Source organism: Monodelphis domestica, chromosome 2 (genome assembly GCF_027887165.1).
Source record: "Monodelphis domestica isolate mMonDom1 chromosome 2, mMonDom1.pri, whole genome shotgun sequence".
Taxonomy (NCBI): domain Eukaryota; kingdom Metazoa; phylum Chordata; class Mammalia; order Didelphimorphia; family Didelphidae; genus Monodelphis; species Monodelphis domestica.
This window is the reverse complement of record NC_077228.1, coordinates 234,875,458-234,892,510: the sequence shown is the minus strand read 5'-3', so window position 1 is coordinate 234,892,510 and position 17,053 is coordinate 234,875,458. Positions and strand designations below refer to the sequence as shown.

Here is a 17,053-nt window from a genome sequence, read left to right as displayed (position 1 = left end):
TGCTTAATTCATCCTGCATTACTTCATACTTCTTTCCAACTTTCTCTTAATCTGTTGCCTTCATTTCTTATAGCATAATAGTATTCCATCTCATTCACATTCCATAATTTGTTTAACCATTCTCCAAAAGCTCTCTTAGTTTCCAATTCTTTGGCACCACAAAAAGAATTCTATAAATATTTTTATATGCATGCATCTTTTTTCTTTATCTTTTTGGAGTATAGACCTAGCAATGACAATCCTAGATTAAACAGTATGCACAGTTTAATGGGTTTGGGGGCACAGTTCCAGTGTACTGTACAGAATGGCTGTTCATAGTTTCACCAGTAGTACAATAATGTGCCTATTTTCCTTCAGCCATCAGAACATTTGTTACTCTCCTTATTTTTCAACTTTGCAAATGTGATGACTTGGAGGTGGAACCTCACTGTTCCTTTAATTTGCATTTCTCTAATCTGTAGTGATTTGGGACATTTCATATGACTATTGATGAGTTGGATCCTTCCTCTGAAAATGAAAACTGCTTGTTTCTTATAAATTCATGTTTCTTATAAATTTGAATTATTTTTCTACATATCTTAGAAATGATACCTTTATTGGAGATACTTTCTGCAACATGCTTCTCTTTTACTTTTAGCTATATTAGTTTTGTTCATGCAAAATTATTTTAATGTTATGTGATAAAAATTATCCACTTTATTTTCTGTGATCTTCTCTAACCCTTGTTTTATCAGGAACTATTATTTATTAATTTTTAGTTTTACTCCTTAATCTCTTTTCCCCCTACATTTCTCAGGCTATGAGTCAGTGCCTGGCATGAAATTTATACCACAATTCATGAATTATATATTCTAAAAAAAAATCAAAGCAATAAATATAATTTAGTACTCATAGAACAGCTTTGTTTTAAATATTTCTGTAAGTCAGATCTTTGTTGAAGAAACTTCCTAATAAAATATAGATGAAACAAGCATATGGCTTGGGTGAGCAATCAGACTTAGCAATTTGAAGAGTAAAGATATTTGACGGAGGACAGAGTGACTTAACATTATCTCTCTGACAGGATCTATCAGTAAGCTGCAAAAAGTCTATTAGATTTGTCAATGGGGGTAGTTTTTAAAAGTAATAAAGTCTTTATAGATGTGTGCATTAACAGAAACACATTTGCATAAATGGGTGGTGACAGGAGCTTTCAGATTCTAGGCAACAAATCACCAAATTAATCATTTATATATAAACAACTTATTTACGTTTTAGTAAGTATTCCTAGATCTAATGAAATATCTTTGTACTCTCAAAGGTGGCACTACCTAATAATATAATTATATTATTAGTAATAATAATAATAGCTAGCATGTATATAGTATTTTTAGGTATGCAAAGCACTTTACAAATGTCTAATTTTATCCTCACATCAACCCTGAGGGATAGATGCTATCATTATCCTCATTTTACAGATGAGGAAATGGTGTCACAGAGAGGTTAGGTGATTTCTCAGAGTCAAGTCTAGTAAGAATCTGACACTAGATTTGAAAAATCTTCCTTGCCAAACACCAGCTCAGGGAATGGCCTCGTGGGTCTTCAAACCGGGGCAAGAAGCATGGGGATTGGGATTACATGAAAGCCTGTTCCAACTAAGAACTACTCAGAAAGCTTCTCAAAGCGGTGGCAAAGTTTATTAGGTTGGGGTCCACAATTTATAGAGTAAATGACGTAGGTATAAGAATTAGGTAATCTTCATATGGAAATAATGATAGGTAATAATTCACAAGGTAAGGCTAATGAACATAGGTTACGTTTGTGATTCCAGATAAATTTTCTATATGCAATGGATCAGTGTCAATGTATGATTACTCAGCTGGGTTTAGTAATTCAGTGGGTGTCTCTGTAGCTAGCCTCCTAATGAAATTCTTGCCCTAGTGGTTTCTTGGCAGGACATCTGGTAACTTGAAGAGGAGAATGGGTTGGGTTCAAGCTAAGAGGAAAGGCTACTTGTTGTGACAAGGAAATCACTTTAAAGGACTGATATATATTAATTTAAGGTCGCCAAGGAATTCAGCTATGTAATTCCTTAATGAAAACTCAAGTCAGCAGTCAACCTTTTATGGAGTTTAATTACAAACAGGAGGAAGAAAGGTATTAGAGATAGAGAGAGGGAGAGAGAAAGGGGAGAGAAGGGAATAGGGCTTAAATACCCCTTCTGTTTAGGCTGGGCCAAAAGGCTCAAGCCCTTAGATAGCTGAGGCAAAGAAAAGAGATCAGTCCCTATCACTCACATGACCAAAATGGAGAAACAGTCTCAGGGGCCTCCACCTCCAGCTTCCTTCAGAGCACCCTTCTCAGAGCACCACCTCTCAGATCAAAAACTCTCCAACCAACCTCCCCCTAGTCCTCAGACCCCGCTATCTTTAAGGAAACCATCCAAGTTCCCTCCCCTCAGTTCTCACATCTACCAATCACTGTCCATGTCTTCCCTGTGCCAATGGTGGCTCTAGCTTAACCCAGGACCACCCAGAGGTCTGTGGCTTTGCACATGTCTGTTGAAGGTCATATTCTCAAATAATTAAATTTTGATCTATGCTGCAGCCCTTCCTAAATCCTGTTAGGACTGAGTAGGGTGGAGATTGTAATTTCCAAGACCTGGTTCTGTCATTCCAAGTATCTCTATTGTATCAATTCTAAAATCAATCATGACTCAAAGAACTTCCTGTTCTATGCTTAAGCATAGGTCAAAGCCCTTTCCATTGTTCAGCAAAAGGTTTCTGTCCTAAAGTAATCTTAAGAAGGGAGGAGGAGGAACCTCCCTTGCCAATGGGGTTCACATTCCAATGGTGAAATTTCCAACATTCACAAGTCTAAGAAATTTTAAGGTTTACATTGTCTTAATTGCTTTTAAGTTAATGGCTGCCCATGGCCTCTGCCTTGCATTCTGGGATTCAGTCACTACTGGGGGCTACACTTCCAATGCTCTATTGTGAGATTTAAAATAGTGAAACCCATAAACTGTAGTGAGTTAAAATGGTAGAAGATATAAATTGTGATAGATATAAGAGAGGGTGAGTAAATTTGACTGCAGAAAATATGTTTCACTACAGTGTTTTGGTTTTTAAATCAAATATAAGGTGGTCGCCAGGGAAATATTCCCAATTATTCAAATAACCAAGTCAATTGGGTTTTATAGAGATTTTAATTAACAATACAATGAGTAATCAAAGAAAGAGAGAGTCGGAAAGGAATAATTATGAAGGGCCTCAAGCCAATATGGCCTAGACCTGAGTCTTGAGAGAATCAGTCAGTCAGTCTTTTAATACTCACCACAAGGTCTGCCTAAACAAGGATTCTAGTGACACCAGGCCAGCTCCATCTCAGCTGACTTCACCAGAGAGAGCTCCAGTGAGACCTCCTTAGAGATTGTCCTCCAAGAGCTTCCCTTCTCCAGAGCCTCTCTCAAGAGATTCTTCCCAAGCGATCCTCATCAGAGATCCTCCAAAAGGATATCTCCTCAAGAGATTCTGCTTTTTCTTATATAGGGGTTTTTCTCCCATGTCACCTCCCCTAAGTCCCTACATCTACCAATCACTGTAGACGCTTTCCAGAGGACTGCCCATCTAAATTCCTGCTAAGTCGACCAATCTCCTCAGTAAGTCTGAATCAGAAAATATGCTGCTGTGTCGACCAATCTCCTCAGTAAGTCTGAATGAGAGAAAACACAGCTGCGTCAAATAATCTTATCAAGAGAAAACTTGCCAGACCCTTTTAGGTACCTAGCATCCCATTGTATCAATTCTAAAAACAGGCCTGGCTCAAAGAACTCCTTGCCTTATTATAAGCATGGGTCCAAGTACTTTCATTGTTTAGCAAGGAGTTTTCTCTCCTAAAGCAGTCTTAAGTACGGGTAGAGTAGGGGTCCTTCCATAGCAAGGAGTTTTCTCCCCTAAAGCAGTCTTAAGTACGGTTGGAGTAGAGGTCCTCCCATTTCTGATCCTGGCGAGTTCTCACATCAAAATGGGGAATGTTTCTCAGTAGGGAATTTGTTCCAATTAAGAATTCCCCGATGGGGAAATTTTTGACATTCACAAGTCTGAGAGATTTCAAGATTTACACTATCCACTGTTTCATCTATCTACCCAGACAATTTGAATGAATTTGAGAATAAATTAATTATGTTTCAAATCAATTTATTTTTATTTTTTAAATAAACATCAATTCCAAGGCAGAAGAGTATTAAGGGCCAGGCAATTGGGGTTAAGTGACTTGTCACATAGCTAGGAAGTATCTGAGGTCAGATTTGAAACCAGAACTTATCTTGATTTCTATCCACTGAGCCACCTAGCTGCCCCCAAATTAATTCTTAATAAGTGCTATAAATTACTGTCTTTCTATCTAGGGGGAAGGGAGCAAAGGCCTTAAATATCTTTTGAATAGAGGAAAATTGTCCAGAGAGGCCTATATCTATTTTATGGTTTAAATAAATAAAAAAAATACCTACAGTCCTAAATTCAGATTACATGTTAGAATTAAAAACAAAACAAAACACTTTTATTGATGTTATAAGCCATAAGGGAAGGAGAGGTCAATTTGCCCTAGAAAAAATCTCAATGAAGAAAGAATACTCTGACTCCAAAATACTTATATATATATATATATATATATATATATATATATATATATAAGCAAGGCAAGTGTAAAGGGGAATATATAAGGGTTGTAACAAGGAATGGAGGAGGTAAAGGGACAGAAAGAATAAGAAGGGTTGATGAGGTAAAAGAAGAGATAATCACTGGGCTGAGAGATGATCTGTGAAATTTTCATTCTTTCCCCCACCCTTCAAACCCAAGAGAGAGGTACCCCTGAGCTGATGTTATGGCAAGGAAATAAATAGGGGCTGCATCTTTTAAGCAGACTTCAGGGCAATTATGGAATTCACTTGCCCTCAGGACTTGGCTGGTGCCTGAGCCCAAGAAGTCTCTCTAGTCAGGTAGGTTGACTGTCCTTGTTGACCCTTTGTTGATTAGCCAAGGCTAAATGACTAGCCCAACCAACCACTCTCTTCTTTCTTCTTCTATAATTTGAATCTACTGCAAGTTTCTTCAATATAAAGTTGTTTAATAGTTCAAGTAATAAAGAAGGAGGGGGGTGGATAGATTTGTGGGAATAGAAGACCCTACAGGTTGTCTTTTCCTTCTTTAGCTGAGCCAAATGGCTCAGCCTCAGTTTCTCTTTCTCCTTCCTCTCTAATCACTGTCACTATCCTAAACTAAACCGGTGTCAAGTGTCTTTCTTGGAATGGGAAGGATCTTCAGGGTTGTAAATGTTAAAAACTGTAAATGCCCAAAACTGTAAAGGGTTTTGGCCAAACTGGTAAAGATAATTTTTAGTGTTTTGACTTAAAATCTAAATAAGTGGTCACCATGGGAAATTCCCAAATATGAAAAATACCCAAGTCAGCTGGGGATTTATGGAGATTTTAATTAATATAAATGAATGAATTAAGGGAAGGAGAGAGAGAGAGAGAGAGAGAGAGAGAGAGAGAGAGAGAGAGAGAGAGAGAGAAAGAATAGCCAAGCAGTAGAAAAGCCTAAGGGAGAGCGAGTCAGTCTTTATCACTCACCACAAGATCATCTCCAAGCAAGCTCCAGTCCTCCACTGAATCTCCTGAACTGAGTTCAGAGTCTAACTCCACACTGAATTCAATTGTGTACTCCATTCAAAATGTCTTCACTTCAACTCCGAATTCCAACTAACTAAATTACCTTTTACCCCTTCCTTTTAAAGAAATTTTCTCTTATGTTACCTCCCCTAAATTTTCATGTCTACCAATCACAGTAGATACTTTTTCCCAGGACTGCGCATTCTTGGTTCTCATCTTCTTTGGTTCTCACCTTCTCTGGTTAGATTAAATCCTCTCAGTACTTCACACCTCTTTTGTTAAGCTTGCCTCTTGTAAGTTGCTTGACCTTTTAGGTACTAATTTAACCTTTATATGTACTTAGCACCTTTTTGTATTAGATCTAAAAAATAGAACACCTAGCTTAAGGTTCTAGCTTTACTATAAGATGAGTTAGGGACTTTTCATTGTTCAATCAGGAGTTTCCAACTTTATCTTCCCCTAAGGCACTGTCTGAGTAGGGTGGAGTAATTTTAAAAGTTCCCAATACATTCCTGTTCAAGTATCTTCTTTGTTAAAAATGGGGAATAGCTTAATCAAATCTTCTAAAGTAGAGTCTGAGTAGTTTTAAGATTCACAGGGTGACCCCGTGAATTTCAAGCCTTCAGCTGCAGTTATTATTCTTTTATTTCTTTAGCTGATGATCTAAAGATATCAGGAATCTTCTCTCTTCAGGGCAAGGGAAATGGAGGCAAGGTGTTGTCTCCATAGGTAGAGATCTTGAGGTTGGGTCCTAGCTCCTCACTCTCCAGAGTTCAGAAGGCAAAGTCCTCTCTTTTCCTCTCTCACTCCAACAAGTCTCTTCTCCTGATCCACCTGCCACTCCCCCTTCTGGCAACATTCTAAACGATAGTTCCTCAGTTTCAGCTTTCTTTTCCATACAAATCTATTAAGTATAAAGTAATAATGCTATGTAAAAGCAGAGGTAGAACCAAATATACAGTTCTCAGATAGTTTTTGTGACATCTTGATTCCTTTTTTTCATTGCTATGATAAGATAAGGTCATGATGAAAACATATCAAAGTTTTGAGAAATTAGGAAGAGAGGAAAAAACACAAATTGAGAATATGTTTGCTAAATTTATACTTAATCAGAAACAAAGTCCAAGATGGACTCAGATCCAAAGAGTACAAGACCATTCTCTCTTTGCCTCCACTTCTAGACAAGAAAACTTAAAAGATTCAGATAGTCTTTGATAATCTAAAACTTTAGAATAAAAAACCACTTTTTCAATAACCATATTTAGAGCATCATGAATTTCCATAAGAACATAGTGATATTCATGATTTCAATTTATTTCTCAGTTTCAGATTCATGAAAGCTTCTAAAGCTTTCTTTCTTAAGGTTTTCTTAAATAATTTCCTACAGATAAAAAATTAAGATTGTTGACTTCCCAGCCTCTCTTGTGTTTTTATTAAGATTGGATACTAAAATCAAAATAATACTAGAAATATCATATTACACACTAATGTTTATGGGCTTCAGCAAAAATGGAAGTTTTATTAATATTTTATATTTATATTTAATAATAAAACTTGGAAGTTTTATTAATATTTTAGTATTGGAGGATATTGGTTCAGAGCAGAGTTCCCAGTATAATAATGGTTGTGAAATATAGGATTTTGCATGCCTGAAAATTGAAGAAATTTTCAAGCTAGACTGTGCATTTTACATAAGTCAATATGATTAGATATGTAGCAAGGTAAAGAAGTAATTTAAGAAGTTTCTGTTATGGGGGTGCAGATGTGTACTCCTGGGGTTTGGGAAGGATATCTTTTGCAAGAATGCAAGACTCCAAAACTTAGCTTAAAAACAAAAAGAGAAATTTATTAATTTAGAAAGCAATGTTGAGAATGGCCAGGAGGATAGCAAGGTGGAACAGCAAGATGGGGAGCAGTTCCTTGGGAGGACAGCATGAATGGAAAGACTGTTCCCCCAAGAGGACAGCATGGATGGAGAGACTGTCCCCCAGACGACATCAGTTCTGGGGATTTTATACTTTTTACAACAGAGTGTTAGTCACTCAGGCATGAGGTGGGGTGATCATACTGGGATCTGCCTGGGGACATAAAGATTCCTTAGTTTTAGGGAACAAACAGATGTCTGATAGGATTGAGGTGTGGCCTGGAGATGCATCTTTCTGTCCATCTTAAATCTAGAGGAGATCAAAGGAAGATAGTTATCTCAGGACCCTAGAGGGGTCATTGGGTGTTTTTAGGCTCAGGGTCACAAGGATGTAAGGGAGCAAGGGAGTTTCCCTGATAATAGTTTGCCTGGGTTTCTGGGGGTACAGTGCCCATATAACTTCTAATAATAAATTTTAGGGGGCAGTAAAACAATAAAAGTGAATAGTAAGATATCCTTTTATTGTTTAAGTATCAGCTCTTAGCATGCTGGTTGAAAATATTTAAATTACTTAACTCCCAATTTAATAATTTTTAGCAAAACCACAGAAATTTCATTTAATTTGTGTTTTCATTATAATTTGCAAATACATACTGTTAACTGGAAAAAACACAGAATTATTAAATAGTCAAAATCTCTCAGGGGTTCAGCTCTAGTAGGCCTCGACAACAGAGCTGCTCGCCACGTGTGACTGCAGAGTCTGAGGATTGAACTCTGGCAGCCCTGGTCACTGACCCCTGGGAGTGCCACCGCTCAAGATGGACTCCAGTGAACAAAAGGATTTGGGGAACCTAAATACCATTTGGGGAGTCCAGAGGCAGGGTGTAGCTATAGTGATGAGTGACATCACTATAGCTACAAAGAAAATGGGAGTGTTCAAACTACACTGACAGGATACAATCAAGCTTGGGAAAGGAATCATAGCTAGAGGCTAGTCTGTAAGAGAAGGGGCTACTTACCATGGATACTAAAGGATGGTTCCTGTCCAGGTGTGGATCTTCTTAGGAAAGTGTCTCTGATATAATGGGGGAGACTAAAACAAAGAGGGTTCTTAGCATATGCTTAGTCTCACCCAACTAGGATTGTCATTTCCCTGAGGGTCTCCCACTCAGTTTAAACTGCTAGTTTAGGATTCCCTTCAGGGTAGATTCCCATGGGGAAAAGGGAACAAGTACAAGCTTTGGGGTCTCCAGCCTATAAGCTAGTCCTGAAACTTGGGGTTCATCAGGCCTCACTAGGCCACAAGTTTGGGATTCCTAAATTCCATGTTGACAATACTCAAAAGCTCATGCCTGTTTGGTTTTTTTTTCCCTTGTGGCATTGTGAATTTGGCCTCATCTTATTTTTCAATTCAGTAAATCTCAGGAATGAGAGAAAGATTTTTCCTTATTTATTTCCCATTATCTCTTCTTTTTACTCTGACTAACCATATCATCATGAAAAGAGTAGATTAAATTTCTCAAAATTGGACTCAAATACCTGACAGTTTAGAATCATAAAAGCTCCCTACCGAAAAGTTATTTTTCATTATCAAACTAACTCAAACTGAATTTAACTGTTTGTCCTTATTGAACCAATCGTGCCGCATAGAAACAGACATTTTTATAACACTTTAGGTTTTTTAAGTGTGTCAATGTGGAAATCTAGAAATCCCCAGTTTATTTAGTTGGGGGGGGTAGAAACCCCAGGTTTGACCATGTCACAGGAGAGTTTCCCCCGGAGGGAAGGTCCCACTTTGCCAGACAATAGACATCCACTTCAGCTTTGGCGCAATAGGTAGCTGAAGGTTCCATCCTTGGAAGGAGGGTGTGATATACTGGGAAAGGCTTCTGGAGAGCTACTTGACTTCGGATAGGGTCTATCTCCCACCTGAAGTGGATGTCTATTTTCTGGTGAAGTGGGATCTTCCCTCCTGTGACATCAAAACCTGGGGTTTCTACCTCCCAACTAAATAAACTGGGGATTTCTAGATTTCCACATTGACAAGTGCTTTGCAAATATTATTTCATTGTATCCTTCTGACAACTCTTCGAGGTAGAGGAGGAAAGAGAGTCAGGCTGGGGTTAAGTGATTTGCCCAGCATCACATAGCTAGTGAATTTCTGAGGTAGAGTTTGAATTTGGGTCTTCCTAACTCCAGGCCCAGCATTCTATCCATTGCTCCTACTTCATAGATAAAAACGACAAAAATAAACATTTATACCCTTTCACATTCAAAAACAAACAAGACTGAAGGAAAAAATATAGGTGTCTTTGGAAGCCCAAGTGTGCCATGAAAAGAGAACTTCCCATTTTTTTTTTGTTTTAATTTAGCACTGCAGTTTGTAAGCATTTATATTTCCTTTTATAAAGTGTTAAAATCAAACATTCCTCCCTCGGGTTACTCCTATCATAGTATTTGTCCAAAAACCTTAAAATCTTGAGAGAATTATCAATCATCAAGATAGTAGAGATGCCTTAGAGGAAACTTTCTTAAACTAAGGTCTGTCCCCATCACAGATCTTTAGGAAAATGAGGGAAGTCTCATTCAGGATATCTGCTTTCAACTTACAGCTCAACCTGTGGCAGTAACTATTAAAGTAGGAAGGTCCTGCTAAGGTGGAAATTAGGATTCACTTGCTCTTAGCTCACAGCCCACTTTGATGAAGAAAGAGTCAGCCTAGAAAGGCTCTGGGAAGGTGGGAGTCAGAGTTCTGCTAGATGACTCACAAAACACATCAGAAGAAGAAGGGTATATTGACCCAGAGAGATATGTCCATCTTTAGAATGGATGTCTTCTGAGTCATTAACATTAGAATAGGATGCTTTCATAGCAGGCAGCCTGCCAACCCCAGGGTTGAATCTACAGAAGCATAAAGCCCTTCTGCAGATCCCCTTAAAAGAGATCTTCACACTGGCAAGAATAGGCAGATAACATAGGCCATCTCTTCCATAACAATCTGCACTTCTAAACCTGGCACATTGTTTTGAATGCAGGTAATTTAAAATAAATTCTCCAGGGCAATTGGGTAGCTCAGTGGATTGAGAGCCAGGCCTAGAGATGGGAGGTCCTGGGTTCAAATGTGGCCTCAGACACTTCCAAGCTGTGTGACCCTGGACAAGTCACTTAACCCCCATTGCCTAGCCCTTACCACTCTTCTGCTTTGGAGTCAGTATTGACTCCAAGACAGAAAGTAAGGGTTTAAAAAAAAATTCTCTCCCATATTCCATTTCAAGGAAATGACCTGGAGACAGAATAGAGACAGAAACAGGGTTCTAGTAAGGATTCACAAACCAGAATAGGATTCTGCCTCTGGGAAGTAGGCCATCCAAAATAGAAACAGCCCTGACCAGAATCAGGAATAAGGGTTCTTTCTCACTCACCTCTTAAAACACACACACACACAGAAACAAATAGAAGGAACTAGATGCTTCAGAGAAGTGCTGAGCTTAAGACTTCACACTTAGGCTGTACTTTAGATTTTCTCAAATAATTGACCCCATCCATTGTGGAAAAAATCCCCACAACTTTCCAAATTTAGAGAATAGATCAGATATAGAAACTTAATCGTTATTGAGCAGTGGTAGGAGAAGGCATGTGTGGACTGACAGTTTCAGCATCCCCTGTTGGTCTAGTGGGCTCTGATTACAAGCCATTTCCTACTCATGTTTCTAAGTGTAAAATAAAAAAGAAAAATGGTGGGCAGTTAGGCAGGATTATAAACTTCTTACAGCTGGCCTTGGAAACAGAACAAAGCAGTCTATCTTTCAAGGAGAGAATGGAAGCTTGATAATTTGTAATTGGCCTGGAATGTGGAAAAGAGCAACTTTGTTGTTCTCTGTGGTGGGTTTTGAGAATTGGACTGGGGTTGAAGTAAATCCAGATATAAGGAATTGTGTCTATTCATTCTGTGATGAAATGGAGGCTTGTTTCAAGATTGAATCACTCCTAGAAATAAAAGAAAGATAGAGGATCTTTCTGTTTGAGCCTGCCCACATTCCAATCCCCTATAGAATCTGGGAAGACAATAAAATGGGTCTTCATGATCATATTTAAACTTGCCCATCTCCATTGTACTTGTCTGTTTTCTTCTGGATCACTGAAAATAGTCTATCTGACGTATTGGAGGCCTTCCTCAAGTTATTTTCTTTTTTTTTTTAATCCTTACCTTCTGTCTTAGACTCAATAGTAAGTATTAATTCCAAGACAGTAAGGGCTAGTCAGTTGAGGTTAGATGACTTGCCTAGGGTCACACAGCTAGTAAGTAGCTGAGGTCATATTTGAACTCAGGACCTCCCATCTCCAGGTCTGGCATTCTATACACTGAGCAACTTAGCTGTCCCTGCCTAGTTCTCTTAAGAGCACCAGAATATCAGCACAGAACTAAGTCATCTGTTATCTTTTATACTCTGCATTAAATTTTTTAAAATTATTTTCTTTCTTTCATCTTTTGTACTGTTTCTCCTGCATAATTCCTTGTAAGAAATATTAGATGAGAAAGATTACTTTTAACTTGGATTTCAGGTAACTAGTAGGTCTTTCATCAATAGGTATATAAGCATTTATTTAGTTAGTTAGTTTTTAATTTGGTTGGAATCAATAATAAATATTGGTTCCAAGGCAGAAGAGCAGTAAGGGCTAGGCAGCTGGAGCTAAGTGACTTACCCAGGGTCAAACATCTAGGATGTATCTGAAGCCACATTTGAGCTCAGGAAAGAAAACATTATAGATAACAAGATGGCAGTGGGTCCAGTGATCACATAACACAGTGAACACAGGCAAGAATAGCAACTGACATGGAGGGTGGTAGGATGGATGGTGGATCAGAGAAAAGACAAGTAATTGAAGAGTTGAATCGAAATCCTGAGTTTATATAGGGGAGCAGCCAGAGATTAGGTTGAAAAAGGAAGTAGGCATGAATCAAATAATAAAAGGAATTGCAGTGGAATCCCAAAGTCCATAGGAAGGACTCCTGCCCACTCAACAACTCTTCCCCTCAGGCCTCATTGATACTTCCACATTGACTGAGTGCCTAGCTAGTGCCATCAAGAGCCTACAGCAGGAGCTGTCACAGGAAAAGCTAAGAAGCCATGTGCTGCAGCAGCAATGCCAAAAGCTCAAAGAACAACTACATAAGCTGGAGGTCCAGAATAAGAGTTTAGGGGACATGGAAGCTGAGCATAACCGCATGAAGAGGGAAGTCAGTGCCCATTTCCATCAGGTGCTGAAGCTGAAGGATGACATGTACAACTTGTCCATGCGTTACACCAGTGCTCTACAGGACAAGGACCTAGCCATCACCCGCTGCCAGAGCCTGCAGGAGGAGGTGAGGAGTCTGGAATTCACACTAGCTATTGTCTTGTGGTTTGTTGGTTGGTTTGCTTTTACAAAATGTTATTTTATTGTTCTTTCTTCCGGGACCTCCATCAGCTAAGGATATGTTCACAAGCCATCTTCCTGGGCATATTTACCAAGGAAATCAAGTCTCTTACCATAGAGACAAGCCATCAGCAGAGCCCAGAAAATTAAATGCTAGCCAGAGATATAATCAGCTTTCAATTTTCTGGGCAAATGGGGAGGAGAAAAGGAATGGATAATACAAAATAATGGATGATGAGGAAAGACTTGATAAAAGGTTCAAAATATAGTCAGAATCACACATTTACTTACAAAGTCAATCTGCTCGAGGACTTCTCATTCCAAGTCTGTCATCCAGTCTTTTTGAATATCTGAATGCAGGACTTTTGCTTAAGGATAGAGTAAGGAAGACCCAGTTTTTAGTTTCAAGAACCTTATTCTATATGACATTTCCAAAAGACTCATGGTGAAAAATGAAGGGCAACTGATGGATTCTGAATGCAAATTAAAGCTTTTTTTTTTACTTTACTTATTTTGTCACCCCACCCACCCAATATGACTAACATGGAATTAGACAAGTTCTATCTTAATATAGAGCTGTTTGATCTTCTCTTTACTAGGTATCAGAAAAGTTACCTGTCATTTTCCTGTTTTGTGACAATGGGAAGCCTTGAAGTGTGGTGTGACTTTAAGAATCTGTGCCCTAAAGGGATTCCTCCTGTCAACAATATACACTGATTCTTTTCTCATTTTTCTAGTTCACAAGTTAATCACCTCTATAAGTTTCTGCAGCAGTCAATACAAAGACCTTTTAATGTTTAGTGACCCCTCCAAGACACTAAAAATTGTGATCTACTCTTATCCCATATTCTTGGAAACACTGTCATGGAATCCCTGTTGCTCAGAAATTTCATTTGTTGGAAACTACATAGCAGGAATGTGCTCAGTATGCTGAGAAGTCGCCCAACCCCGATTTTAAAAGTATGCCAGGTCAGCATACCAAGCTGGCCTCTACAAATTAAGTGGTGTAAATTTCCATTCGATTATTCCTGCTTTCTCCCCACTCAAAGTACAGAAAATACAGGTTAATATATAGACAAATGGATGAATATAGCTTCCACAGGGAGATAATCGGGGTATACAAGAGGGGAAATGATTTAGTTAGGATCACATTAAAGCTGAGATTATGGTTTAAAGTCTCTCAGCTTCCAAGCATGATTTAGGCTGCCAGATTAGGAATATTTACTGGAGATACCCCAGGGAGGACAGACTTGTTGTTGTAAGAGAAGAGTATAAGGTAGAGTCTCTTGTCTTGGTCCCAAGAGCGAACTCATGGACTCTGCCCTTGAATGTACAACACCCTGCCTCTTGCTGCACTAGAACAATTTTCTTTTCTCTCTCAGTTGTACCTCCTCCATTGTGAATGGCAGAGGTGCTTTGTTCAGTTTCAATTCAGAACTTCCTTTGGGACCTTCCCTAGCTTGAGGAAGGAGAACAGCATATTCTTAATGAGATAATTTTCAATATGATTTTCCAGCTCAACCAGTGCAATACTGTATTTAGAAGAGCCACAAACTCTTTTTTAAAACTTTTTATGAACAAGGGGAAGTAAAACTCTCTCTCTCTCTCTCTCTCTCTCTCTCTCTCTCTCTCTCTCTCTCTCTCTCTCTTTCTTCCTCCCCCCTCCTCCTTCCTCTCTCTCTCCCCATCAACTAAGAATAAATTGGTATAAATATTTCACAATATGGAAACCATGTCTACCAAATGCAGATTTGCACTTGCTCTGCAATTTTGAGTTCTAGAGATTTACCTGAGACCACTGAGTTTCTCGCTTCCACCAAGGTCAAGCAGCCAGTATTTGTCAGAAAAAGAACTTGAATTTAAGTCTCCTTAATTCTGGGGTCAGCTTTCTATGCTGTTTCTCAAGCTATAACATTTACATATAACTTATATGTGATTGGTACTTTTTTCCAATATGTTTGAATAACATTATTCATATTATCAGTTCAGTAAGCATATTATCAGTTCAAATCCAGCTTCAGACACTATCTGTGTGACCCGGAGCAAATCACTTAGCCTCCTTTGCCTTAATATACTGGAGAAGGAAATGGTAAAGTACTCCAGTGTCTTTGCCAAGAAAATCCTATAGATAGTATGCTTCATGAGTTCATAAAGAGTCAGACATGATTGAATGACTCCATTGAATGATTCCAAGATGGAAGGTAAGGGTTTAAAAAAAAAAAGAAATTACTTGAAAGAGGATCATAATAATAATAATATATTAATTTGACAGTCACTTCTGATAATTGAATATTCTATGTATTGGCTCCAAGGCAGAAAAGCAGTAAGGGCTAAGCAATGGGGGTTAAGTAACTTGCCCAGGGTCACACAACTGGGAAATGTCTGAGGTCAGATTTGAACCCAGGACCTCCCATCCCTAGGCCTGACTCTCAATCCACTGAACCACCCAGCTGCCCCCTCAAGTAATTTCTTGACATTTTCATGACTTCATAATTCCTTGCACAAGGTGACATATGACATTTATTGTAACAACACTGGCAACAATGTATGTGTGTAGAATGAATTTAGTTGTTCTCCAGGTCTTATGGATTTTATTGACATTAATCTCAAATCCAATAGCATATTTTTTGTGTTTCACCCACAAAACAAAGCTAACAATATTTTGCCCTTGTCGAGGGAGAATGAGATTATTTACTAATTGACATCTCTTTTGAGATGTCTATGATGGGAGGACTACTGAATTTTAAAACTATCATTATTAAAAAAGAATAAACAATACAAGTGATTTTTGGTACAATTAAAAAGCTATTTTTTTTCAAGGTTGAGTGAAAGGGTCCCAGTTATTCAGAATAGGCCATTGTGATTGTCTATAACCAATTGCCTTCTCATGGAGACTAAGTACTTCTCTGTCCTGGACAGTTGTATCTAATGAAGCAGGAGCTGCATCGGGTCCAAATGTCTTCCTCTTGTGAGCATGAGTCTAGAGAAAGGTCTTTGAAAAGTAGGAATGACCTGGAACCAGAAGAGGATGAACTCAGTCAGCTCAAGGAGGACACTGAGAAGCTTAATTCTCTGACCTTTAGCCAGGTGAGTAGATCCCAACCATCAGGGTTGGGCTGGTCAAATATTATCATGATTAGCCTAGTATGGCACATACTGGGGCATAGAGCACTTGGCATATGGGGATATTTTGTGTAATGTCCCTATGTAGCACATGATGGAGAAGGTTGAAACTGCTATTCTTTACTTGTTCATACGAAAATGGCAGATTCAATAGATTCCGGCATCCTGGTCTTGATTTGTTTCCCTTGAACTACGAAAATTTGAACCTGAGTGGTTTTGTTAGTTCTGTGTGTGTGTGTGTGTGTGTGTGTGTGTGTGTGTGTGTGTGTGTGTGTGTGTGTTGTGATTTCACTGATATGGAGATTTGCTCAGCTGAGGCAAATTGCAACCTACCTTCACAAGAGAAAGCAAAATGCATTGGAAAGAACACTAGCTCTGGAATCAGAGGAGCTAGGTTTAAATGTTGCCCCTTGAACTTACTATCTATACAAATCACTTAATAGCCCTGGATCTGTTTCCTCATCTGTAAAATGTAGTTGGACTAGAAAGTCTCTAAATTTCCTTCCAGTTCTAGATTAATAATACTTTCTGAGGTACACCACACACACACACACACACACACACACACACACATGTATATATGTATAGAAGTTATTCAAACATTTCAGTTGTGTCCAACTCTTCATGACCCCATTTGGGGTTTTCTTGGCTGAGAGATGAGAGTGGTTTGCTATTTCTTTTTCTAGGTTATTTTACAAATCATGAAACAGAGGCAAATAGCATTAAGTTGCTTGCCCAGGGTCATACAGCTAGTATGAATCTGAGGCCAAATTTAAGCTCAGCTTTTCCTGACTCCTGGCACTTTATCCACTGAACCACCTACCTGCCATATATATATATATATATATATATATATATATATATATATATATATATATATATATATATATAGATATAGATATAGATATAGATATAGATATAGATATAGATATAGATATAGATATAGATATATATGTCTGACCTTTGACATGACCTGACATGCAGGCATATATATACAT

The 17,053-nt window shown here is 38.4% G+C and overlaps 1 protein-coding gene across 1 annotated transcript in view; it reads left to right on the top strand.

The window, feature by feature from the left end:
* Nucleotides 1-17,053, top strand: part of CARD14 (caspase recruitment domain family member 14) — a 115,886-nt gene that overhangs the window by 57,488 nt on the left and 41,345 nt on the right. Inside the window, exons 4-5 of the mRNA XM_056817372.1 lie at nt 12,554-12,879; nt 15,852-16,019. Coding sequence (XP_056673350.1) covers nt 12,554-12,879; nt 15,852-16,019 — 494 coding nt within the window. The remainder of the gene's footprint in view (nt 1-12,553; nt 12,880-15,851; nt 16,020-17,053) is intronic.